The 27863-nt window shown below is 40.5% G+C and overlaps 1 protein-coding gene across 4 annotated transcripts; it reads left to right on the top strand.

Moving 5' to 3' along the window:
* The first annotated feature begins 277 nt into the window (after nucleotides 1-277).
* stim1a (stromal interaction molecule 1a) lies at nucleotides 278-27703 on the top strand. Of its 4 annotated transcripts, XM_078245622.1 has the most exons (14): nucleotides 745-1077; nucleotides 1219-1351; nucleotides 5202-5332; nucleotides 7565-7679; nucleotides 9489-9600; nucleotides 10074-10189; nucleotides 13114-13291; nucleotides 19754-19931; nucleotides 20773-20940; nucleotides 21275-21375; nucleotides 23475-23704; nucleotides 24620-24700; nucleotides 25287-25698; nucleotides 26148-27703. In XM_078245622.1, the coding sequence occupies exons 1-14, from the start codon at nucleotides 1054-1056 to the stop codon at nucleotides 26656-26658; spliced, it is 2490 nt and encodes an 829-aa protein (XP_078101748.1). In that variant the 5' UTR covers nucleotides 745-1053; the 3' UTR covers nucleotides 26659-27703. The 4 variants fall into 4 exon arrangements, with proteins under 4 accessions (XP_078101745.1, XP_078101748.1, XP_078101744.1 ...); XM_078245619.1 differs by lacking the exons at nucleotides 745-1077; nucleotides 24620-24700 and adding an exon at nucleotides 278-445; XM_078245618.1 differs by lacking the exon at nucleotides 24620-24700 and having other exon boundaries at nucleotides 746-1077.
* Nucleotides 27704-27863: the final 160 nt, after the last annotated feature.

The following is a 27863-nucleotide window of genomic DNA, read 5'->3' as shown; positions in this document are numbered from 1 at the left end:
GTGAGCCCACACCTGTGCTTTTCCTACTTTTGACAAAGTAAAAAGTATTTGTATTGCCCAGTCATATTGACCGGTACATAGCTTACTGTTGAAGAAATGTTGAAAATTGGTGTAATTGTCCTTTAACATACTAGAGGCCATTGTGTCTCAGTGTGGTGACTTAAACAATCCGCTAGATGGCAGACTGAATTAATTCGACACGATATCCTGTGCAAACTCCGGACGTTAGGGGGCGACACCTGCCGATAATAACCAGGTACTCTGTGGCGTAGAGAAAGACAAGCCAACTGGTCTTTCAACATTCTGCGGCTTTTTCGGTCCAGTCTCGGTCGGGGGAAAGACCGAGACCTTTCTTAACAGGAGGTAGAGTTCGCTGTGTTTCAACTCTGCTGCAATGTTAACACTGATGTGAAACTACAGATCTGCTGGCTCTGATACATGACAGGTAACTTTGTTATTTTGTTATTCATCATTACGGTGTTCCAATAGTAACAGTATCATCTAGCCTAGCTAAAACTACAGTTCCTCTTTATTAACGTCCCTTGTCTTGCGTTGTCTTGTTGTTAGCTAAACGTCAGCGGTGGCTAACGTTTGTCTGTGGAGAATGTAGTAACGTTAAGTCGACACCGACGTAAACTGAAAAAACACGGAAGCGTTATCAGTGTGAAGGCTCCTCAGTAACGTTACGCCCCATTTGTTGGATATTTTACTTTATTTCCTAGTTAGCCGAGATGCTAGCTAGTCGGGGCTTGTCCGATACCCACTACGCACACGGAACAGGCTGTTGTTACTTTTCCTAGTCTTATTATTTTTCTCCCTGAAGTGACATGTGCTTGTAAACATGCCGTCAATCACAGCTAAACGGACAAAATAAGAGCTTAGCTAATGTCTGACAAAAGCCAGATATAACAAGCGACTGTGTAACGTTACATTCATTCATTCATTCAGGAAGAAGATGTATACTTGAGAAGTGATAGCATGTGTCTGCAGTTGCTGCAGGGGATCTTTATGTAACTGACCTTATTTTTTTTTTGGTGTGCTCCAAGCTGATTGATGCAGTTTCCTCTCCTTTCTAAGGTGTATGGCCATATGTTCTAAGAGACAAAGTAGCTACATTGTTTATAATTGATTAACTTAGCATGCTAGACAGAACCACTGCAAATTCGTTTTGCTAGAGTTATCAGAATTGTCAATGGGACTGTCTTTCCCCCCCCCCAGCGCACACCAGTCATGGAGTTCAACAAATTGGTGACCTTGTGGATATTTTGCTTGTGTCTCGTTGGAGAAAGTTGGACTGAAAAACCAAGTTCACCTACACCGGACAGTCAGATTGTTGAGAATGGGGTGTCAGGTGAGTACTCAATCATGGTGCTGTAGCATTTTAAAAGTATATATTTTTGTATCCATCTGTTTAAAGCTAAGATGACAATACTATAGATTGGCAGTTGGAGTATTACTGTTTGTGCCACATCTTTGTGATTGTGCAGGCACTAAATGTAGCCATGCTGAGAATAGTCCAGCTGGCATTCTCTGTTAAGTCCTGCCTCCAACTCAGATCAAGCCACCTAGACAAACAGGAGGCAATGCATGTAATGGTTAGTGGATTACATGAGTATGGGGTTAAGTCCCTTCTGAATCAGGTAGTAATAATCCAGATGTTAAATTATTTCCAATAAATTAGAATCAATACATTGTGAATATTTAACCAACATGAATTGTTTTTCTTTGTGACACTTTCATTGTTTAAATTGGTATATAAAGATTGGCCTAGCTGACACAAGTCTATGCAATCATTAAATGATTGATTGCACAATAGGCTACTACAAAGGACTCCATATTGACCTTATGTAGACACTCATATCTAGGATTCACACTTCTATCATGTATGTCACCTAAATTATCAACTACGAAACCTAATGTGTAGACTTGCATGCATGTTAAAGGCGATGTGGGCCTCTCAGTACAGTGTACTCCTGCACTGACTTACTGCATTACATTATACCACATATCTTTTCCGTTTTTAATGGATGATTTCATTTAAAGCTCAAACATGTTGAGTGAATTTAACAAGCTCCTTCTGTAAAAATACTCATCTTGTTAGATGAGTATTTTTAACCTAACCCTCTATCACTGTGATAATCTGTTGCCTCAATCCATAAAGTGATTTCACATGAATAACAGCAGCTGCAGTTTGAGACTATAAAATGAGCCAGTATGTAACTGACTCAGGTTTTTTTAAAGTGTGCTAGTGCAAGAATTCTAACTGTTTACAAAAGGCGCAACTGTTCAGATATATGTTTTGAAATATTTATCTTGACTTATCTCTTTTAGCAACAATTTCGGCAAAAAACCCAACACTACAAACGTGCATGTTGTGATCTTTTATTAGTACTTGTGAACAATGTGCTGGTTAACCAGGAACGTTTTACCCACCACATAGTTCAGTGTGTAAGCACATTTTTCCTAATGTGTGTCACATGTCTCAGGAGGCCACAGTGTGGGAAGGACTTTATTCTTGACAGTGATTGTCTAAGCTTGATGAGGTATACTGAATGGCGATAGGACATCGTAACTGCTGCAGTTATGAAGTAGCAAAGTTATGGGGTGTGTTCTTCACCTACACACAGCCACACAGAATCACTCATGTAACTTGAGCTCTTTAAAAAGGCAGGCTGACTTGTATGTAAATCTCTTATCTTGTGTCCCTGGAGGTTTGCAAGCCAAATGAGAAAGAGGGCCAAGTTGGGTGTATGAGAGTGTTGCAGGTGGTTGTTTTTCACTAGGGTAACTGTCACTCTTAGTTTAACATGGCGAGTGTGAATGAGTGAGAGTAATTGCATTTTTGGTATGTAGTTCTGCAGGTTCTCTGAAGCTGAATGCTTGCATACTTGGGCTCAAAAATTAACTTCTCTACACGGAAGTTCACGTTGTGCATTAGCCCTTCCTAGTTCATGTGGAGAAATATAAGGCACAATTTGCCAACTACAAACCGTTCATAGACACATGCAGTGACTGTTGCAGGGGTTAATCTGTGACAAAGTTTATTTTCTGTTTCGTCTCTCTAACCACTGAGCCAACCTGTCATAACACATGTTTCTGGGAATAAAGAAAACGCGGATTGGATTGGTGTGATAAGTTGTTCCATAGAAGGGTGCATTAAGCTGTAACTGCCAGCTCAGTGCAAACCAAATGCATGCAGTTGATTATACACTATTATATGACTGTTATGTCCCTATCGTGTCTAGGGGCAGAGGACCCTAACAATGAACTAAACCTGTGGGAAAACCAAGGGAAAGGTGAAAACGGTCCAAGATGAATCAAGTAATTTATTGGTAAACCAACAAACTGAAAATGGTCTTCACAAAAGGAAGACGGATAAATCACAAAAGGCAAACCTAAAGAGCGAAGTTTTAAATAAACAATCTCAATTAACACTGGCTTCAGCACACGCCTGAAGCAACACACACTCAGCTTCCACACTCGACACACTGGTTTGGTTCTCTGGCTCGATTCTGGCTCCTCACAGGATCACACCAGCTTCTACTGAAGCGTTCTCTCTGTCGCTGGCTCAGCTCATATGCTTCTTAAATACCGGTAAATTAATTAAAAAAGGAGAAGGCCTCTGAGATTGGAAATCACAAAGTCACAGTGTGTGAGTGTCCTCTGATTTAAATTGATATTCACATTTAAACTTACTGTTATGACAGGTAGCCTATGTCCTTTCACTCAACTCCCAAGTGTCTGCAGTACAAGCCAAACAAGGTTTCCTTTCAGTGGGAGTGGTGGTATTATCTTTAATCTATAGCAGAGGATCTCTAATCCCTCAGGAAGGAGGGGGAACACAGAGGGCGACAGGCTTCACTAGATAACTTGCAGCTAAATTACATGATAATCATGGAAGCATACATTTCTGAATTATCTACAATTAATTGTGGAGCCCTGCCCTACACACTGAAATGTTTACAAGTTGCAGAGGGCTGACTGTCAAAATGTTAAAAACAGTTGAATGCAACCAACAAACCAAGTTTTCCTGACAATAACTGTGAAATTGATGATTTAAAAAAAAAAAAAGAGTTGAAAGCCCCTTATTATTAAAAGCCGATTTACCTTGGGACATGGCGTGTTTTTCATGGCTTTTTGGTAACGTCCCCACATTGAGTGAAAGGCTTCACATGAACAAGGCTTTGTCTTCAGTCAAGGAATTTTGCAGTTCAGTTATATTAGCAAGAGGGAAAGGGTGAGTGAGGGAAATCCAACACAGGACTGAAAAAAGCACAAAAGGTTAAGTCATGTTTGTGGCCATAACAGGATTAGTTGAAATTAAGAGAGCTATTGTGGCTTTGAGCTAAAAATCAGTATTTTAGTAAATTATCACTTCAGTGCTTCAAATTAAAAATTGTAATTATCTTTTATAGACCTGGTTGTTTCTATTTTAAATGAACACTTAAGATATTCCTGGCATTGCCAAAATTGCACATTTGGTGCTGAAATCTAAAATATGAACTTCAGTGGACTATAGTTTTCTGTAATATCACAAAGCAACCGGAAGAAATTGGGAGGGAATTGTTGCGTCTCTGTAAATTAAAGAGTGTGGTCTAGAACTAGGCTACTCTATCTTTAAAGTGTCCTGAGATAACTTCTATGGGTGTGCAAAAAAAAATCGATTCACATTCGTATCGCGATTCAAAATCAATTCATAGAATTCCAAAAATAGATAGATAGCAATCCCATGGGAAAAGTAACTACATTTACATACTGTGAATCCGTTTACATTTTCTGAAGCGTGCACCCCTAATAACTTCCATTATGATATGACACTATAAAAGAAATTGAATTGAAGGACCATTACTAGGATTTCTTTTAAACATCTATTGGATAGTATTTAGTTAAACTGTGGGTACAGTAGGCTACTGCATGCTTCTAAGACACGTGCAGTTTTGATAACTTTTGGTGGTTTGGAGACACCAGAAGTATGATACAGAAATAAACAACAAAAAGTGTTGAAGTCCTTGGAGCATTTCAGGATAACAAAAATTAAACCAAAACGTTCTGAAACAGCATTTTGTTTCAGAACGTTCTCAACCTGGCATATGATAGTCATCTTTGTTGTAGTAGTAGTAGTAATGTGAATATAACTTGACAAATCTGTGGGTGATCAATGAGGTTCAAAGTTGCCTGTTAACACTCGGTTTCTCCACCAGATTTGTGTCGCATCGATGAGCCGCTATGCAAGGATGAGAATGGAATTCTCAGCTATGAGGCTATCCGGAGTATCCACAAGCAGATGGACGATGACGCAAACGGCAATGTAGACGTGGCAGAGACAGACGGTGTAAGTATCAGCCTAAAAAGTCATCATCAACAGGAGCTGATGTAGCTCTGTTGTAGGGGGTGTTCTGGTTTGTACAGTCACAGAGGTGGTCTTCATTCAGTCTGAAGAGGCTTACCTGTGAGCCTCTTCATTGTAATCCTTTTGTCATCTGACTCGTCACAAGATTTGCTGCTAAGATAGATTAATCAGTTACTCACTGCCCTGTAATGTCCTTAACTTACTCTGAGTAACTGGAGGATTTGTCCTGTAAGTGCTCCAGTGTCCCTTTTCCGGAAGTTTTGGTCAATAATTAACCAAATTCATGTGGCAAAAGTGGCATGCATGTTGTAGTCATTGATGTTGCCACATTTGTACAAACACAGAACATTAGTATACCTTTACATTAAGCCTTGTTTGTGCCTATGTTTGTAATTTTTAATTCCATTAAAAAATAGTGTTTGCTGCTTTTTTTTCCAATACAGTCAAGCATAATGAAAGCACAGAATAAACAGTTACAGCTTATGTCCATTCAGAGCTGTATAATGCTCATCAGAAGTCGAGTCTGTTGCTTTTCAGGCATCACTGGTGCCTTAAAGACACTGCCTGTCATCCATTTAGCTTACATCCTGAGCTGTAGTCTAAACTACATGTGGTCTTGAGGAGCCTCATTTCGGTTTGGTTCAGCCTGTTGCATCTGGTTAAGGCCAGACATAAGCCTTCTTTGCTTTTAGAAGTGGCACTTGGCATGCAAATACCCCAAAGGCAAAGAATCAGAAAAAGTTCAGTACAGTGAGCATGCTGTAGCATCTGTAGTGGCTTTGAGTCGAGAATTGGAAAGCTCAAAACGAATAAGGGCACTTCAAGACAGTAGTCTGACTTCCTGTTACCATACAGTGATTAAATAAAGAGGATAGCTGATTTCTTTATGACCAAGATCACAGTCTGCACCTGGCTTTTAAGAATAAGCTTTGGGCTGTGGCCACATTATAACAGGTCCTGCTAATTTTCCAATGGAATATATTTTTAGGAGTGTGATATTTCACCTGCAGTACAGACCATCTCTCTACCCTGTAGTAAAAATCCTCTCACAAAAATCTATCAAGAAAGAAATGCATCATGACTGTCTTCCACCCATTGTTGCATGAGTTGGCTTTTGTGGGAGTGCAAGATGTTATGTATGTGACTAAGTTAGCCTACAAAATAAGTGGGCAACGAGGAGTGCGGTTCCATTAGCTAGTAGGTGACCACTACAGCACCAATGGGGGGCGAAAATGGAACTCAAGTGACTAAATTTGGGTTTGGGTGCCATTTACTCTGTGCAATGGTGTCATTTGTACAACATGCAGGATTCTCATTTTCAAGCCAGAGATGCCAAAAAGTAATCAAGAGACGTGTATATTGTTTCTATTGCTCTCAACACTTAAGGAAGTTATATTATTATATTTGAGGAAATAAATCTTTGGGTGGTCAAATGTTATATTCTCATGACAGCTAATTAATTGTCTATAGCCCCTGAAATCTGCCATCATCAGTGTCCGTCATTTCAGCCGTTGAAAATTGTTACCCACAAGTGGCTGGTCTGAGAATCACAAAGGCAGTGAACTTTTCTGTGGTAAAAAGGTCCCTTATGAAAAAAAACGTGTTACACTTTGTGTCACAAACCCTATCCCATTTGATTTTCTCAGCTCTGTTGGTTTTTAATAAAATTACTGTCTGGTTTGTAGGTATATATCAATACTCTTGTGTTGTAGAATAACCTTAATACCAGTAAGGGAGGAAGTTCTGAGCTGTTCCAGTGGAACATCATAGTAATTTTCTCAGGTCATGTATGGTTGAGATATTTATAATGTTTCATCTTCCATTCACAGTGAGTAAATCAAACACATGCATAAGCCACAAGAATTGCATTTTCTTTTCTTTTCATAAATACCACAGTAGTGAATCAGGTCACAGTGCCATCCAAACCCCTCAACAGCAAATTTCCAACACTATTTGAAAATGTAGCATTCGTCCTCCAGCTATTCATAAAACATTTTCAACCAAACCCCCACTCAGAAGTATGGTCTGTGGCCATTATTTCCTGAAGTTGTCAAAAGGAAAACCCAAACCATGTCACTAAGTGGTACATTCAAAAAAACAATGTGTACAGCAATTTGAGTTGAGGCCTGTTAAGTGTTATACCTACTTTTTCATTCAAAACTTGTGTAAATTGGATTATTTGTAACCACTACAATCCTCCTTGTCATCCTGCAGTTCCTGAGAGAAGATCTAAACTACCACGACCCCAAGGCCAAGCATAACACTTTCCACGGTGATGACCAGTTCATCAGTGTGGAGGACTTGTGGAAAGCATGGAAGAGCTCTGAAGGTACTGCTTTAAAGCATTTTCCCCCTGAGGGCCTGGGCTTTCTTTCAAATCTTTTTGTTTTTGTTTGTTTGAGTTGTAGACCATGAACATTGTTTGCTACTATGACACAGCAGTATTTTAAATAGCCAGTTATTATATATTTCCTTGTGAATGAAAGTGTGGGTTACACATTGCCCCTCCTTGACCTTCTCACTCGATGAACAAATGAGCATGGCAGTTGATCAGATAGCATGTCAAGCAAAGTGCAGTCTACTTATCAGCTCCAGCCAGTGGCAGAGTGGACATCATTGACTCTGTCAGCACAAAATTCACATCCACACTCTCACCTCCTTCTGCCTATCTGTTTGGCTAGGCTATCGTGTACTTTTTGGAAGCACTTTTCATGTGCTGTATCTGGCACCCATGTCTTTTCACACCCTTTGTGGGAAAAGTGGAGAGTCAGCACTAGGAGGAGAAAACCTTTTTTGTTCACATTACTGACTTATACCGCATTGCCGTTTCTTGAGTCTGGAGGTTTAAGCCAGGAAACTGGGTTTTTGTTTAATAGAACAACACATTAACACAGCCGTCCCACACTGACTCTCTGCCAGGAGCTGGGGACTGTATTTTCCAATTATTAGTGTGGGCAATCCAATGTATGCTTTGCTATAGGATACCTCAAACATCATTCAGGATACGGCTGCACATATAATATCTCATGTGTCAAACTGTATAGTGCAGTTAAAAGTGTTAACGATAGTAACGCATTGTGTTGTTTTGGCTCTGTACGTAGGTTACAAATCAAATGATATCGATTAGGTTAATGCTGACTTTCCACTTTAATTTGAAGGTTGTAAACACATCAAGGACAGACAGAATTTGAACAAGTTAACACAACCTTTGCCACAGTTATATTTAATATTTGTTTAAAGATTTGTCATCACTGATTGCTTAAAGTCTACAACCCATAAACTTCAGCAGACACATGACACATGATTATCCCTGGTGATGATGTGCTTGGCCTGTACTGCAGCCATATTGAATTCCTGTTGGTTTTTTTGCCTTTCAGTCTGTTCTTAAACAAGTGAAACACATCATCAGTTGGACTGAGGTCAGCTGACTAACCTCTTGGCCCCCCAAAAAATGTCTTAACTGATTTTTCCGATTGTTAAGGATCACTGTAAAAACCACTAGGGCTGCACGATATGAGGAAAATATCTAATTGAGATTATTTTGACTGATATTCCTAATGCGATATGATTCACGATATTGGAGGGAATGATCATTTTTGTATCATTATTCTCATTTTCACTGGAAAAAAAAAAATAAAATAAAATGATGTTTGATTTATGCGAGGATCTGTACCAAACAAAGATTTTTGCCTTTAGTCTGTAGGATACGATTTGTAGGATGGGACGTCTCTGCACCACCACAATACTTAATTCAGAATGGTTTGCCGTTAACAAATATTTCGCCCCCCCCTGCCATTAGGATATTGCACTAGGCCATATTGCGATTTCGATAAAATTGCGGTTAATTGTGCAGCCCCAAAAAGCAGACATTGTTCAGTGAACATAGATGTGAACACCCTCAAACATTGTTATACATAAAAGGCAGCGGTTTAACCACATAGCCCTTTCAAAAGGAATTTTTTGGAAGCGAGCAATAATGAAAAACGTATTACTAATACTTTCTGACTGCACCATCAGTGATGGAGACCTATTGTAGCCACGTAGCCTTCTTAATACTGAATTCTGCAGGTATTCAATGAATGAGAATCGATGAGCACTGTAACTATATGTTTAAATGTGTTTTATTTTTTCCCCTCAGTGTATAATTGGACTGTGGATGAGGTGGTGGAATGGCTCATCACCTATGTGGAACTGCCACAATATGTGGAGGCCTTTCGCAAGAAGAATTTTAATGGAAGTGTCATGCCAAGGTAAGAGATATCAGGACTTTTCTAACTTCTCCAAATAAAGAATGTGTCACAAATAAGTTGTGGTTTATATAAGACTGGCAAGCCTTTTTGTGAAATGAAAATGGAATACTTGAATGAAAGTGATAAGACTCAAGCTGCAAAGTGTACTTGTGACAACAATTATGCACAATTTGGGAATGATGCCAACACATTTAATTGACTTGCAACTTCTTCAGTGCCAGCAATTAAAACCCATTTACATTACTCTCTTTATAAGTCATTACATTCCTTACTTTGATCAGTCAGTGTCAGCTTTCCTACATTTATTGTAATGCACCACAATTAGTGTATCTAATGACCATTCATGTTTTAAATCTGGATTGGACTCATAAGATCTGTTAAGGGCTCGTATTACACATGGCTCAGAATGGATTACACCCGTTGCTCTTCCTTCCTTGTTCCTGTAAAATGACCGTGTGTCTGTTCTCTCTCAGGCTCGCTGTGAAGAACACCACTCTGACACTCTCTATTCTGAAGATTCTGGATCGCAGCCATGTGCAAAAGTTGCAACTCAAATCTTTGGACACTGTACTGTTTGGAGCGCCCCTAAGTATGTGACTTTATTATTATTTTTTAATTCCTGTTGCAGCTCAGATTTGTATTCTTATTCCTACATCAGTAGATTTGTTCCAGATACTTGACTAGAGATGAGAAGGTGTTTCAGTCCCATTTTTTATTTTCTGTTTAATAGGCAGGATATCAAAAACAAAATCTGTCACATACTCTAGTTTTCTCTCATTGCTATTTTTTTCATTGAGATACTGATCTAGATTATAAAAAAAACTCGGTTAATCAAAACAAGGTTGGAGGATTTTTGCATCGTTGACAGTTACGTGCACCCACAATATTTTGTTGTTTTTCCGAAAGCATTGCTCACTCTGTAAATATGTTGGAACGGGTTCTTTTGCATACAACTGGTCATCAGCGAGCCATACAAAACCTTCCAAATGACCAAGTCAACACTTCACTCCCTCACAGAAAATCCCAAATTGATTATCTTGAATTGGAAGACTGTTCCTTTGAAACATCTGTAGGACGTTTTGAGTTTCAGTTAACTGCCTACCACCATTACACACATCCTGACCACTGTTACCTGCTACTGTCTTTTTTCATCAGCACCTTGTCTCTGGGATATGTTGTGGTCATGTTTGCTTCATTTATTTATTTAGTCACTTACTCATTAACTCACCAATCTACTCATTTACTCACTTTAGTAAGCCCACGTTTGATATCTAGGGGAAATCCTGCTACCACCTGTATCGGTTCCAGAAACTGTGGAAGTGAGCTGAGGGTTAGATCACACTGCTCTGTATTCCAGACACTCCCCTCTGCGTACTGAGACAAATAAACATAAACGCAAAAACTCATTCTCTCGGTCTCATCTCCAGCATCACTGCACCACATCTGTAACTACAGATTGTAGTCCTTCAGGTTTTCATTTCTTTCTTTTCATTTTTTCTCTTTTAAGATTGTGTAACATCTCAGTGGATGGGGTGTGTCTCAGCTGTCATACCTCTAGCCAGTACTTTATATTTTTTTACGCAATCTTTGTTGACACTGGGATACCATTTTCCCAGCGTGACATGAAAAATATGTTGTTAAAAACATAGTTACACTCTGACAGCTGAATACTAACAGTTTGCAGTACTGAGTTAGTCAGAAAAAGTCTTGACTAGGTGTTGTGAAAAATTGAAATATTAATCTGTAGACAAAATATAATGGTGTGCAGATACCTCCCCAGCCTTGAGGTTTGATCCTTTTTTGCTGTATAGTTAAATGGATTTAATAAGAAGTGGAAGGGTGCGTATTTGGAAGAGAAGTGCTCATGAGGGCAGATATATGCGATCATCAGAGAAAATGTAATGAACCTTCAAAGGAAAAACTAATTTGCATTAGAAAAATTGCACAGAGGGTTAGTGTGTCGTCGTCTGTGTCTGGCATGTGTCATTGTGGATGTGTTTTGTCAGAGTCACACCCGAAGGAAGACATTAGCAACGCTGTCTGGCTTTGACAGCCTCTCAAAGCCAGGGGGTCCCGCTAGTAGTCAGTCAGGCTCACTGTATATAGTAGCAGCCTTTTAAGACACGTATCACAATGGGTTGATCCTAATCTCGTGGACAGTTTTGTACTAATAATGAACCCAAACACATTTTCAGTTTTTGTGGTTAATTAAATGTCACTCAATGCTCTCATGGTGGTATTTCTGAAAAGGCAGTGAATATAGTGTATGTACAGTTACTTGGGTGATGATGTCAGAAGGCAAACTGTGTTTCCTGTTTAGGACCGATAGTGTTGTAAGAGCAGTAAATGGAACCAAGAGAACAGTCTAGCATCAGGAAATTATATTTTAGATTATCTCAAAGATAATGTCAGTATTTCCTTCTTAGCATCTGTGCTCAGTCACAATGCAGACCCATGAAAAATGTAGCACGCATGCATTATAGTTAAATGCCGTGACCTCATTTTAAGGTGATTTCCTCTTGGTGGTTAAGAGGTAATGATCTGCATATACCGGCCTAAGAAGAGATGGGAGCAGTAGTGGTTTACAGCTGTCCTGTAGATTTTCTGTTTTCTACTTCAGGTTTATTACTTTGACACGATAGCGGGCACAGCTGGTCCAAGTTTCTTGACTTTGTTAAACCTGTTTGTTCTGGCCTTTTATAAGCAAGTCTGCAGGAATATACACAGCAATCCTGAAAAATCATTTAGAACAAGCTGGAGACGACACGTGATGTGCCTTTTACCATACAAAGAAAGAATTATGTTTTTGGTGTTTTCCCTTAATTTTACTTCCTTTCTGTCTCAATCCAGGAAGTAGAAGTCATGCTTTTGACATCTCACACCCCTTTGCAGGTTTTGCAAGAAAAACCTTCCTTATTCTTTGCTTTGTTAGGCTGATATTCAGGCTGTTAGTCAACTGCTGCATTACATCATGAAATGACAAATGGACGTGTTTTTCTGGGTTTTAAGATTGTAAAAATTCTCCTCACCTAAAACTTCATCTGAATCTAATCTGAGGCTTCTTACAAATGAAACAGCTGCTTTCTAGCTGCTGGATTTTTAATCTACTAATCCCCTATAATGACAACATGACCGCATAATCACACTGTTATTATTAGGATTCATAGCTCCTCATGTTTACCAAAATGTTATAGTTGCCGTTTGGTTTTCTGTGCATGTTTATTAGCGTTGGTTACCAGACTGAAATAGGCCGTGTTTAGCTGACTTTATCCTGGTCTCTCTCACCACAACCTGGACTTGTGCTTCTATTTGCGTCACTCCACAGCACTGGCAGTATGACTAGGCTATGTTATTATACACCACATCCTTGTGAAGCTTGCTTATTGTTAGCAGCTTTATCTTTTACTCCTGATACATATTTCCTGGAGGAAATGCACATCCTCTTTTGTGTTTATCTTATGATTTTAATGTTTACCTTACTAAAAAACGTATTTATTTTTCTCTTTCTATCAGTGAATAGACATAACCACTTGAAGGACTTCATGCTGGTAGTGTCAATAGTCATAGGCATGGGGGGCTGCTGGTTTGCCTATATTCAGAATCGCTACTCTAAGGACCACATGAAGAAGATGATGAAAGACCTGGAGGGCCTGCAGAGAGCTGAACAGAGTCTGCATGACCTACAACAGAAGTAAGGGGGTTTTCTCTCAACCCACACAACAAACTGTGTTATACTCTGCAAGTACTATATTGTGCACAAATACCATGAGTCTCCACATAAAACACAGTATTAATTTCCACAGCTTTTTTTTTTTAACTTGGCAAACCTCAGATTTCACATTGTTCTGAACGCTCTGGTTTCAATCGTTTTTTCTACTCTTGAATGGAATGATGTCATACAGGGCCGGTTTTCTATATATGGTCATCTGCTCCAGGCAGCAACGATGGTGTTTTTATTGCATACACGTTTCATGTTGCAACATGCTATCGTCATGGAAACCTGTAATCTTGGCTGACAATTAATTTCTCCCCAATTTCTGATCACATTCCTGCTGAAACATGTCCGGTTATGTAGGAGTTGATTTAAAAACCTTTCTGGGTGATTTTTCACAGTATAAAGAGTATACAAAGGCATAAAGGCAGACGCATAAAGGCACGCACACGCACGCGCGCGCCAATGCAGCCGGGGATGACTTCAATGGAGTACACAGTGGGCTCAGACAGAGGTCTTTGTGCCTCAGTAATGAGCAGCACTAAAAAATGTTTAAGCATGTGGACATGTTTTAGTAAAAATACAAGTATGAACTTGAAAACTAGTACAATAGGTCTCCTTTAAGCAGGTTTGACAACTTTATACAACTCTCCAATCAGGACGTGTCATTTATATCTCAAGAGTTCACTGCAGCATTGCATTCACAAGCTAATTCCCAAGTGCAGTGTTTTCCACATTTGAATTATTTAAATGCATTGCATTTCCACCCAGTCTTTTGAGAGTGCAAAAAACCAAACACAAAAGTACAAAGGCTGCTGTATGTCACCGCTCAGCTGAGTGCGGAGACCATCAGGGTTTAGCCGGCTCCAAAGCATGACCATAAAATCGCAGAAGATTTTCTTTCCAGCCCTCACCTGTGATCAAACTGTAAGCTTTGAGACGTTGGCAAAAGCATGAATTGCAGATACAAGCAGTAACGTTTCAAACTTGTTTCGTTACACGCTACACTGCTTTGCTTTTGGTCTTTAAAAGATTTGTCCCAAAAATGGATGACCTCTGTCAACCTTGCAGTTCAGCTATAATTTATTTTGTGAATGTTGCAGGATTGCATACATTCTGTTCTGACACGGGATACTTCACCTGGTGTTTTCTGGCCAAACAGACTTCAGGCCTTTGTTGCCTTAATGATAAAATGTTTTGAAATGAGATATTTTAAAATAAAACACCCAAAATAGAGCCAAATGCAGTGTCATGAGGAGTGATTGAATGTTATAAACACAAATCTAACTATTTTGGTCCTGTTAATACTTCAAGGAATGCTCTGAATGTGCTTTTAAGCGTGCACTGTCTCCTCTTATTCCTTTCAAGGACACTCAAACAGTTTCATCTCATATACAGGTCTGTGTTTTGTTTTTTGGTGCACAGATAGTGCTGTCAAATTGTTTAAAGTCACAATGAAATGGCAATTGATGTTTTGCTGCTGATGTTTTTCATCTGCATCTTCTACATATTTATTAGCATAATACATAAATATATTGATTAAAATGAACTTGAAAGGGACTGTTAAAAAATGAGCTTCCTTCACTTTAGTTGAATAAGTCTACGCCACCAATGCATTGCATTTTAAAGGAACACGCCGACTTATTGAGACTTTGTCTTATTCAACGTATCCCCCAGAGTTAGATTAGTCCAGGCATACCCTTCTCATCTCCGTGCGTGTTGTAACTCTGTCTGACGCACCCACCGCTAGCCTAGCTTAGCCGCGAAGTGGCAGCTTTTCTGCGAAATGCCCTCTGCCTAGAATAGGGTTAGTTTAAAAGAAAATAAATTATTTAAATCAATTTGTAGAATGTGACAGTTGGTGGTCAGTGTGAGCATGTGCTGGCATCACATTGTGTCATTGAAAATCTGAAGGATTTATCTTCTTGGACCAATGTTTTTTCCAAAGGACATTTCATAAAAATGTTCTGATTTAGTTTTTGAAATTGTGTACAAAGTTGAAATTGACCCAAGGTTGATCATAAAGGAAAGTACAGTGAGTGTCCAAAATGGAAAGCCCTTAACCTGAGGGGAGCAGTGACATGCATTGTTACATAACTGAATAACATTCCTGTGTTGACGCTTGAGGAAATATAAACAGGGAGAGATGAGCTGTTGTAGGCATCAACATGTTCAGGCCATTATACTGCCCTTATGAGTTGCTCTTTGTATCAGCTTGCTGTTTAGAAAACACAGGTTGTTGAAACATGGTATGCTCTGATGAAAAGCAAATAGACTGTACAGAGAAGTTACATTTCACTGACTTAACTGAGATTGGTGTTTGTGTCAGCCTTGGATTCAGCTTTTTTGTACAGTAACACCTCTTACTTTTATACTGTATTATCTCAGTCATGCTCCAGTGGAAGCATATTTAATATAATATATTGTACAGGTGCTGGCCATATAATTAGAATATCATGAATAAGTTGATTTATTTCAGTAATTCCATTCAAAAAGTGAAACTTGTATAATGTATACATTCATTCCACACAGACTGATATATTTCATATATTACTGTTTATTTCTTTTAATTTTGATGATTAGAACTGACAACTAATGAAAACCCAAATTCAGTATCTCAGAAAATTAGAATATTGTGACAAGGTTCAATATTGAAGACACCTGGTACCACACTCTAATCAGCTGATTAACTCAAAACACCTGCAAAGGCCTTTAAATGGTCTCTCAGTCTAGTTCTGTAGGCTACACAACCATGGGGAAGACTGCTGACTGGACAGCTGTCCAAAAGACGGCCATTGACACCTTGCACAAGGAAGGCAAGACACAAAAGGTCATTGCTAAAGAGGCTGGCTGTTCACAGAGCTCTGTGTCCAAGCACATTAATAGAGAGGTGAAGGGAAGGAAAAGATGTGGTAGAAAAAAGTGTACAAGCAATAGGGATAACCGCACCCTGGAGAGGATGGTGAAACAAAACCCATTCAGAAATGTGGGGGAGATTCACAAAGAGTGGACTGCAGCTGGAGTCAGAGCTTCAAGAACCACCACGCACTGACGTATGCAAGACATGGGTTTCAGCTGTCGCATTCCTTGTGTCAAGCTACTCTTGAACAAGACACAGCGTCAGAAGCGTCTTGCCTGGGCTAAAGACAAAAAGGACTGGACTGCTGCTGAGTGGACCAACGTTATGTTCTCTGATGAAAGTACATTTAGCATTTCCTTTGGAAATCAAGGTCCCAGAGTCTGGAGGAAGAGAGGAGAGGCACAGAATCCACGTTGCTTGAAGTCCAGTGTAAAGTTTCCACAGTCAGTGATGGTTTGGGGTGCCATGTCATCTGCTGGTGTTGGTCCACTGTGTTTTCTGAGGTCAAGGGTCAATGCAGCCATCTACCAGGAAGTTGTAGAGCACTTCATGCTTCCTGCTGCTGACCAACTTTATGGAGATGCAGATTTCATTTTCCAACAGGACTTGGCACCTGCACACAGTGCCAAAGCTACCAGTACCTGGTTTAAGGACCATGGTATCCCTGTTCTTAATCGGCCAGCAAACTTGCCTGATCTTAACCCTGTAGAAAATCTATGGGGTATTGTGAAGAGGATGATGCGATGCGCCAGACCCAACAATGCAGAAGAGCTGAAGGCCACCATCAGAGCAACCTGGGCTCTCATAACACCTGAGCAGTGCCACAGACTGATGGACTCCATGCCACGCCGCATTGCTGCAGTAATTCAGGCAAAAGGAGCCCCAACTAAGTATTGAGTTCTGTACATTTTTCATGTTCATACTTTTCAGTTGGCCAACATTTCTAAAAATCCTTTTTTGTATTGGTCTTAAGTAATATTCTAATTTTCGGAGATACTGAATTTGGGATTTTCATTAGTTGTTATAATCATCACAATTAAAAAATATATCACTCTGTGTGTGATGAATTAATATAATATACAAATTTCACTTTTTGAATGGAATTACAGACATAAATCAACTTTTTCATGATATTCTAATTATATGACCAGCACCTGTATATGAGGTATAAAGTATTTTTCTGTAGGACTTGCCTGCTGAATTCCAACCAAAAGAGCCATTGACCACTCCATTGGGGACAAACCTTTTGAGGTCAAACTCTGTCCCTCTGGTAGACTGCCAGTCCAGTCTGTGTGTTTCCTCTGTAGCTTTATACTTTGACCATTGTGAAAACACATGCCACTGCCAACTTGGAAGTTGGCTCTGACATTTCCTTCCTGCTAATCTAATTGCTCATACTTCATTCTCTTGTGCAGAATAAATCTTAAAGGCACACAAGGGCAGACATTATTCAGCATGTTCTGCAGGTACCTACTCTTGCCATAGCTAATTGTAGTATATTTTTAGTTGTTTGGGACAGTGCTGGGTTGCTTCACATGCAGTACCTTGACCAGTGCATTATATACCATATCCCACAGTTACGGCTATTCCTTGAGCCTTACAGTATCATTTACCTGCTGTAATTCAGTAGTGTTGTGCAACCACATTTAAATCTAATCTGATGTGGATGAGAGCTCAGAGTAAGGACAAACAAACCAATTGTCTTATGCCTGTTTTGCATAAAGTACATTGTGTCCAATAAAGCATAATCATTTTAAAATACGTATGCATTATACTGAGGATTTACAGTAGCTTGTGTATTAATCTTGTTAAATCGGAATCAGAATGATAAGCAGAAATCAGTCAAGCTAAACTATGTATCCACTGCCTGAAGTAGACGACTAAGATCCTCAGACATTTCAGAGTTGGTGTTAAGCATTAAAGCCGAGCACTGTGCCTGTTGGAAGGGATATTATATCATAATTGTAGGTCAGTGTGGCTAGCAAGAAGAGACCATCTCATACAGTACATGTTTTTGGAGCCGAGAGAGAGAGGTATGTCCTCTGTCTGTAGCCGTGCCTTTCTTCCTGATCCCTGCTGCCAGCTGCTGTCTTTCCATACCTTTGAGCAGATCCTGTGGTGGTATCAAGTAGCCTGGCCCAACCATGGCTGCCCTGTTGGGAGACAGTGGGAGGAGGCTTTGACTGGAGCTGGATTTCCAACTCTGTTTGACCCAGCCTCTGTCTCATTGGTGGGACATGGTGTTAAGCATGACTGCTTAACATGTCAGCTCTAGTGCTAATTCACCCGCATTTGGATCGGGTTGTTGTGTGCAGATGAACATCCTGGAAAAGGACTGGCAACAAGGACAACAATGTTGCATTGGATGGCCATTATTAAGTTACTTTTCTTTGCACAGTGTATTTTATTAGCTCAGGGAAGTTTTGGAGAGGTATTTAGGGAAGTAAGATAAATACACATATAGTAATATTAGCGTATTAAAAAAAAACGTAGGTTTTTATTTACCTTCTTCTGCAAAGTCTGCAGAGACATTGTGTCTGCGTCCTGTGAGCCCTGCAATGCAGGTCAGGTAAAATAGCATTTAGCGTCTTCTCGCTGGATATTGTAGCTCTGCCAGTGCTCTCAAATCTTAGCTAGAGAATAGCAGAGGTCAGGGTCGAAAGCATTAGCAGGACTGCCCACCACCCACATTTTCCATAGCTAGCTCTATGGATCACCTTTCATTTCACTGCTCCCTCTGCTGTTGTGTTGAGCCTGACAGGAGGAGAGTGCTTCACCCTAGTGACTAAGTATGGTACTGCTTCCTGCCCTTTTATGTCTGGAGACTCACAGCAGGATTTTGTTGTCATAAGTCGCAGTATTATATATATATAACAGTGGAATTCCCAAGTCCCAATAACTGCTTAGCCTGATAAAGGACTGTTCAAGTAAAGTTCATTAAGTATTATCAATTGAGAGCTTAGTCCCACATTTGGTTTACAGATCAAATTAAACTGTTTATTTCTTGGTTCATGTTGTTTTTCTACATACCTGTTGAGTTATGCTGAGGAATGGGTCTTTTTAAAGATTACACTAACTGCATAAACTATACGAATAAAAATAATGTCATGGGTGACAAACCCCTCTTTTTAGAAGTAGACTTTTTTTAGGAGGCTAGTCTAAGAATATCCCACATACAAACCAACCCATATGATCCTACAGGACCATTGGGTACCACGCTCTACTGTTCTAAAGTTACACAGTGGCAGCTGTTCCCATTCTCCGCCCAGCCTTTCTGATGTCAGTTTATTGTGAGCTGCCTAGCAGCTGACCACAGCTCTTTGCTTTCTATATGTTATTAGCCATTGTTTCTGGTGATTCATAGCTGATGCAATTCCTACATTCCACACATAGTAAATGGCACTCACATGCTTACACGTCATGCCTGCCCACAGAAAATGCCCACTGAAACTGGCACCTACCACTTTTATGTGTCTTCGTTTGGCCTTATTAAGCAGCCACTGATGTCTTGCTTCTAAGATAAACATTGAAACGATTTTTTTCGCTTTGTTCCTTTGTTTGTCTCCTACTCTCCTTCTTAGGCTGCAGATCGCCCAGGAGGAGCACCGTACAGTAGAAGTAGAGAAGGTGAACCTGGAGCAAAAGATGAGGGATGAGATCGATGCAGCCAAGCAGGAGGCCCAGCGTCTGAGGGAGCTGCGTGAGGGCACAGAGAATGAACTGAGTCGCCAGAAATACGCTGAAGAAGAGCTAGATCAGGTAATTGCAAAATGATAAATGTGATTTTAAACATGGAGTTTAAAGTTCAGCATAAAGGAGTAGCACTGAAACGGATTGAATAGTGTGTACTGGCAGGGTGGCAACTGCACAGTTTGTTTAGTTTTATCAGATTCACACTGGCTCTAGAGTGAATCGACCACTGAAGTCTTAGGAATTAGGAATTTGGCAGGAACAGCATAGCGCATCCCACACAAGTAAGTAAAACACATGAGTATTAGCTTGAAGGACTATCACAGTGACACTTTTATCACCGTTTTCTTTTTCCATTCAGAAACATGGTGACCAATTGGAAACATGCAAGGCTATCAGATCGAGTGTAGTTTAAAGATGCTTTGAGTTTCATGTCGTGGTCTGTGGCAAGGCCACTCACCACTTACTTCCACTCATATATTCAGGATCCATCAGTCCCTAACTAATAAACATGGTTTTAATTTTGAGTTTTGGAGTATATAATATTGAGATGACATGTCAGTCTTTTGTATGTGTGAGTAATAAAACTTTGTGACCGCTTACAACAATTGAGAATTTTTTTTTCTACAAATTGGGTGTTTCGTTGAGTATCAAATAAGTAAAAGTGTTTTAGTTTCTTTTTAAGTAGCACATTAAGGACTGCAAATTATCTTATGGCTTGAAGTCCCACATGCATTGCATCAGTTGCACTTTAGATGTAACGATGCCTATATGTGTTGTCCCTGACAAATTAAATATATCAAAATAAAATTACTCTTCAACATACTAATCTTGCATTTTGGTTGCAGATAATATAATGGGTGTGATGATTTCATGTGTTAATTCACCTCCTGTTTGACATTTGTCGCAGGTGCGCATGGCTTTGAAGAAAGCAGAGAAGGAGTTGGAGTCACGCAGTAGCTGGTCACCGCCAGAGTCTCTCCAGAAGTGGCTGCAGCTCACCCATGAGGTAGAAATGCAGTACTACAACATCAAGAAGCAAAACGCTGAACGGCAGCTCCTTGTGGCCAAAGAAGGGGTAAGCATTTAAAAACCTAAGAAATGCCACGCTGTTGATTGTATTGCTTTGAAGTGATTGGGGGACAACCCCTGAATTATATTCCAACCATTTTACAAAGTCACCAGAGACTTAATATTTGAGACTAGCCTGAAAATAATATCTGAACCTGAAAAACAGTTTTTAATGCAAAAATGTTTACAGTAAAAATGAAAGCAGCCTCATTAACTCATCTTGATTACGGTCTTGTGAAACTGCTATTCATGTTTTTGAATACTTATTGGACTGTTGTTAACATAGTGTGTGGATAATGTCAATACAGCAGAGATGTATGTTTGGTCATTCATTTTCACAGGCAGAGAAGATAAAGAAAAAGAGGAACACTCTCTTTGGGACTTTCCATGTGGCTCACAGCTCCTCTCTGGATGATGTGGACCACAAAATACTGGCAGCAAAGTAAGTCAGACATTTTAATTGTGTAATACTTCTCATAAAGTTTTAGAAAACTAACAGCATTTTCATTTTTAAAAATAACAAGTGATGTAAGCCCCATTGGGACAGGATTAACATTACATGAAGAGGAGGGGAATAAATTACTGCTCTGTGTAATTTGACTCCTTGTTCTGGACATCATTTTAAATAAGGCTGCAGGAATCGACTATTTTAGTAGTCGAGTACTCTACCGATTATTCCATCAATTAATTGAGGAATCAGAAAATAAATACTAGTAAATATACAAAAGACATATTAAGACTGGTCTCTTAAAATGAACAACTAACCCAATGGGCTAACCAGCTCTGTGTCCCTGCTCTCATCTCATGTAGCAGTCCTATTGATTTATGTTAACGTTACATTGTGTTGGGTCCGCTCCGTCGACTGGCTGCGTAATGTTAGACTGGATGCTTTCTGCTGAGATGCTGAAGCATTGATGTAGTGCTACTGTGGTAAGCTAGTTCTGTTTTACAATAGACACAATGTACAGAGTTTTTGTTTTGTTTCCGCTTGAAATGATCCCAAACTTTGGACACTTTATATTTTCTCTGGCCTGTCGCTTCTCTTCGCTCCTTGCTATTTTCTCTCTTCCATTTTGCAATCTGCACCTTTATTTCTTCACTGTGCGCAGTCTGTGAACGTGTTGTGTGACAGTAATAATCATCTGGGTTCTGTACAGTTGTAGGGATTTGAAAGGAAGCTCAATTTGTAGTAGTCAAGTTACTCAAGGAATCGTTTCAGTCCACCTGAGCCCACTTGATCAGCTCTTGCTCTCCTGATTGCTTTTTTTGTTCTTTTGTATAGGATCCCAAATAGGCAATGTGGGTGTTAACATGTTTCTGTCTATCAGATTAGCAAAGAAATGTACTTACTTACGGCATTTTTCCAGTATGGTACCTGCTCGCCTCACCTCGACACACTGTGCGTCCGTTTTCCATTGCAGATTTTAGTACCGCCTCAGCGTGGCTGGTCATCTTATATAGCGGCGCCGCAGTAAACTGCCGTGACCTAACGCGACACACACAGACACACACACACAGAACGTGGAAGGTGTGGTGTTGTTGCCACAGCCAGAAGACACATTTAATTTCTAAAGAAGCTGGAGGCAGCAAAAAAAAAACACAGCTGGCTAAACTATATAAAAATGGCAGCTTTGTTCAGGACACCCCCGTCTGTCGCTTTCACGTCACCTTTTGGTATCGGCTCAGCTCGCTTGGAACCTCGACTGAGGTGGCACTAAAAAAAAAGTAGCTGTTGGCAGTTACCAGGTACTTTTTTTCATAATGGAAAACCAAAAAAGGCGAGTAGAGGCGAGTTGAGCAGGTACCATGTAATGGAAAAGCGCAATTTTTTTAATTTGAGATATTGGGTCCTATCCCGCACCCGGCACAGCACAAAGCCCGACGCAAGTGTCTTTGCTAGTTTAAGACCAACGCAGGTGTCAGTTTCCCGTCCAGCGCCCACGTCGTTTAAATATCAAATGCACCTGCGCCCATCTGTGCGCCCAATGGCGTGCTGATCTTACAGGGAGGTGTGTTCAGGTGCATTCTGGGTGTATTGCTATCTTGAGGCAGTGGGAAGTGATGGCACCATTGACCAACTAAAACCTGGTCTAAAGTCAATAATGCAGCATTTCATTGTTATTTTAACAGAGCATTAGTAAAATGCTCCTAGGCTTGTGCACACACTATGCTTGTTACACACACAGGGACGCACAGCAGCACACACACATGCAAAAGATTACAAATAATAATATTACGGTGCAAATCCTCCATCATAACAGCAATGCTCCAAGGTCCAAACGCGCCTGGCTTTTAAAGGGAATGGGAGATGTTCTCTGATTGGTTGATTGCATGTTACGCCCAAAACACACCTCTGATTAATGAAGACACTAAGTACAAAAGTGGATTTGGACACACCCTACACACACCTGGGCCAGGCGCTTCATGCCATGCGCGTAGATCGTTAAAATAGGGCCCATTATGTCTCTTGATAAAGTGATATTAAGTTACTTCACCTCTGGACTTATTTCTCCTCTCCTTCTTTCTCTTCATCTTTCATAGACAAGGCCTGGGTGAGGTGACGGCTGCTCTGCGGGAGAGGCTTCATCGTTGGCAGCAGATAGAGATCCTCACAGGTTTTACCATCGTTAATAACCCAGGCCTTCCTTCTCTCACCTCATCCCTCAACCTTGATCCCAGCTTCATGGGTGGCAGAGCTACACCTCAGCACTTCATCATGTCTGAGGACATGGACGACTTGGATGAGGATTTCGTGCCTGGAACTCTGCAATGTAAGAGTTCATCCGAGTCTCTCGGCCATTCTGTGGGGATTAGCAAACAAACCCCTAAACACTCCAAGGCGCTGCTGGGAAAATCCAAAAATCAGCCCACATGAGAATTTGGACCTTTTATGTTATAATTACCTGAATTTGTCCATATGGCCTCCCTGGTGATGGAGGTAGTGAGGGTCACACGTGTCTATGATTTGAATGAGTGTTGTTTTACATTTGTATAATGTGTGTCATGTAAATTCACATAATTGTCTTGTTCTTTCTCACACAGTTCAAGTTGAATTCCTTTGTTGATTGTTCTCATTTCTGATAAAAGACTCGGTAGATAATGAAGACTGAACTGAATCCTGTGCCTTTCCTCTGGAAATTGAAATGTCAAGAAAAATATACCTCTTCATGAGAGCAAGTTTTTGTGCTGATCTGTTTGTAGTGGTCGTGTCCTTATATATGCTAAAGACCTTTTTAAAACGAATTTGGGTCAAAAAGCTGCAACCAAAGGAAGCATATTAAATGCAGTTATTGCCCAATTTAAATTCTTATCTAGGTTGAATATTAGCCAAAAAACACACACAAGCTGCCCATCATTTTTACAAAATCGTTATGAACAAAAACTATTATTATCATTGCAATAATTTTGGGTAAACCCCTTTATCTCATCTTTATTATCATAGTGCTGTCTAGCCATGTTGTTATGTGCTCTATATTTGACTTAATATTATGGCAAAACTTGACACACGTTAGGTTTGGGTTTGACTAACTGCAGGCGAAACTTGTTCTGCAGAATCCTATTCCGACCACAATAGCGAGTAAGTCTTTTATTCAACATTAATTGCACTCCGTATCTCACCCCCCCTCTCTCCCTCCACCACCTTTCTGGCATTTGGCTTCCACTGCTGTGTCACTGGCTAACTATAGATGGCACCCGACTGCTGGAACGGCGAGCCAGCGACCTGTGGTCCGTCAGTTCAGACTCTCAGCACATGTGGAAATATCCTGGTTGGCCATTTATTCATGCCCCAGTTCAGTCCTCAGTTTGACATCCCTGTCCCTTCCCTTGACTCAAAGCCATAGATCTGTAATCTGTTTTAATTGGGACAGTACGCTGCAGATGGACACAGCTGAAAGGGAACCTACTCATGCTGCGTTGATCTGCCCCCGCCTTAGTTGCTTGCTTGCCACATTTACCCCCTCCTCTAAATCTTGTCCCCAACCCCCCAGCTTTCTTCCCATAGTGATTTGTCACATACTTTTTATTGTAAATGGGCATAACCTCTCATAAATGGGCTAATATTTTTGTCTTTTATTCATTTAAACGATATATCTAAGTTGCTAACACCATCACTGTGTTCTCCTTTTGTTTGATTTAATATTTTTCCTTGAGGAGGAGAGAGAAAACCGTGGTGTTGGGATCTTATCATAATGGTAAATCAGTGAATGGGGTTTATCTTGGAGATGTAATCATTTTCCAACTTTTACGTCGAGAAAAATGTATCCCTGCACCTGAGTATCTTTCCACTAATCTCCAGTCAGTCTCCCCATTTCACAAGTGGTTGTTGATAATGCTGCTGTTTTATGCCCACAGCTCCCAGTATGATGTCCCTGCGCCAACGCCACATTGACCCCCAGCTGGCCATGGGCTCCCAGAGGTTGGTAGAGAGTTGCCTGTTGGCGGAGCAGCAGGGAGAGGGAACTCTATATCCTTCCAGGTCTAGGGCTACTTTCAGACAGTCGCGCAGCCATTCGTTTGGCCAGCTCGATTGTCTCCCTCTGCCTCCTCTTTCCTCGGCTGTGTCTCACCCCTCCATCATCTGTACCTCCAACCAAAACCCTCATTCCCAGTCCTCCTCTTCCTCCTGCTTAGCCAGCTCCATGGGCGGCATTGTAGCTCCTCATTCCTCCCATATATATCATGCTTCTTTTCAGCCCATGGATCCCATTCCTGACTTCACCTCAGATGTATCCAAAGCACACCCCTCGTGCAAAGACATTTTCGGGTACCCGTCTCTTTCCAATTCTCCACACACATCGCATGTGCGTGGGTGTGTTTTTTACCACCTGCTGTCATTTCATCTTTTAATCAATGCATCATAGAATGGGTATCTTCATCTGTCCATCTTTTTTCCTTCTTTAAGTCTTTTAATTTTATTTTGTCATGCTTTCTTCCGGTTTGATATTTCTTTTATTTAGCTTTCTCATCATTGCACCTGATGAGGCATTACCAAATCTATGCATTTACTCTTTTTCAACCTCTGTGTTCTTGTTCTTAGTCTGCCCAACTAACAAGTGTGGAGTCCCAGTGTCCAGGCTGTGCCCAGCGTGTATCCATAGCTTTGCAGGCATAGTGTAGATAAACCCCAGCATGCAAGGCTTTAACCTTAAACTGTTTGGCTCTTTTTTTATTTATTTTTTTCCCCTCTAACTTGTGTTTTTTCCCCCCCGACAGAGACCTAAATCGCTCTGACTCCGACTCCTCCCTGTCCCTCTCCCAAGTTGGTGATCGGCTGTCTGCCTACAGCTCCAAAGGCCACCTAATCAAGCCCACCTCTCTCATGCACGGCATATCTGGGCGTGGAGATGACACGGTCTCTCTGCATGCTCACACCCCCAACGGAGGGAACCGCATTCATGAGGTCAGTCCTGCAGAGCCTGTCCCTGACAGCCCCATACTAATGAAGAAGGTGTACGGCATAGAGCAGTCTCCCAGCCTGGGAGAGATCAACAGTCTGTCAGAGTCGTCCCGCTCCTTCAGCCCCAACTCCACCGAACCTGACACGCCGTCGCCTACAGGAGGGCAACCAGGGGCAGTGGGGGCAAAGGGCAACAGCCGCATCCCACAGCTGTCTTCCAAGAAGAGCCCGCTGGAGGAGGACAGTGGCTCTACGGGAGAAGACACAGATTCCACTGCCAGCCGCAAGAAACACACCTTCAAGATCTTCAAGAAACAGAAGAAATAAGGGCTACATGAACTCCAGGCTCGCAAAGCTGTTTGACTGTATTCCTCTGGTCTGTTTTTGGAAAAAAAGTTTCAATGTTTTGTGGGTTCATTAATGGTCAATGGCACAATTTGTTGCCGTTGTATCTTTTTGTAGGTACGTCACCTACTCTAAGAAACTGTGGGAGCAACCAGCTGTTGAGTTGTATCTGCTTATTTGGTTGGTATGTTAAATATGTGGGGAACGGGTAGGTTTGTATATTGGATTGTAAAGTATTATTTATTCAGCAGGAATTTGTGCCAGTCTCAAAGGCAAATGTGTTTCCCAGTTGGTTTTTCTTTCTTGTTCTACAATCTATAACATTTAGCATGTCTTCACTTTTGTTTGTCTGATACTCGAATGCTCTTAGTGTTTGCTTGGTTCTTGTCGTTTAAACTTCTTAGACAACACTTGATGTTTCTTTTATTACTACCTAACCACCTAGCCGACAAATCCAAAGTGAATGCACTCTCACTGAGTACTTTGTTTTTTATTGATGGTTACATGTTTTTCTGTCTTTTGTTTTCTTCTTCTTGGCAGAGCAAACATTCAGAAGATCCTCAAACAGAGGAGTAGTACTAGAAAGCTCAGAGTTCCGTTTAGTATTAGCCACTCAAATTTCACTTTTGTCTGTTTAAAAAAAAAAAGAAAAGAAAAAAAAAAAGTGCCATTGAGCACAGCAATAGTACTTGGTGTGGTTTTAAAAGAATATAGATTTAAAATGCTTGATAATATTTTGCAACCTTGGATCTCAACCAAAAGAGAGTTCAACAAGCGGTAAATCTCTCTATAATAAGTTATAAAAGGACCATCAAATTGCAGCATTAGACCTTTTGCTTTGTTCTTAGTGTTTAGTCGTTGGATGCGTGAGAGAGTGAGAGAGAAGGGCTTTGCTCAGCAGTCCAGCTTTTAAACGATGCCAAAACGTTTAACCACGTATTAATATTTGGATTAACACGTATCCTCACTGGAGGAGGAAGTGATTAATCATTTTTACTCAACCAATAAAATAAAGTAAACTTTTATTTTTTAAGATTGTCCTCTTGAAATGTAAATGGGAACCAACATTTGCCACTAAATGTTAATTTAATGAACAGGGAGCGAGTAACCAATATTTGCTTGGGCTGTTTTATGTTTGTTTTAGTGACTGTTTAAGGTGGACAATGAGAACTTCACAGCAGTTTGTC

Source organism: Sander vitreus, chromosome 3 (genome assembly GCF_031162955.1).
Source record: "Sander vitreus isolate 19-12246 chromosome 3, sanVit1, whole genome shotgun sequence".
Taxonomy (NCBI): domain Eukaryota; kingdom Metazoa; phylum Chordata; class Actinopteri; order Perciformes; family Percidae; genus Sander; species Sander vitreus.
This window is presented reverse-complemented; position numbering and strand designations above follow the sequence as displayed.

Coding starts and splice junctions, on each gene's coding strand:
- stim1a (XM_078245622.1), top strand. CDS start 1,054: ATGCAGTTTCCTCTCCTTTCTAAG. Junction 24,701..25,286: donor GCACATGTGGAAATATCCTG/GTTGGCCATTTA, acceptor TTATGCCCACAG/CTCCCAGTATGATGTCCCTG. Junction 25,699..26,147: donor TCGTGCAAAGACATTTTCGG/GTACCCGTCTCT, acceptor CCCCCCCGACAG/AGACCTAAATCGCTCTGACT.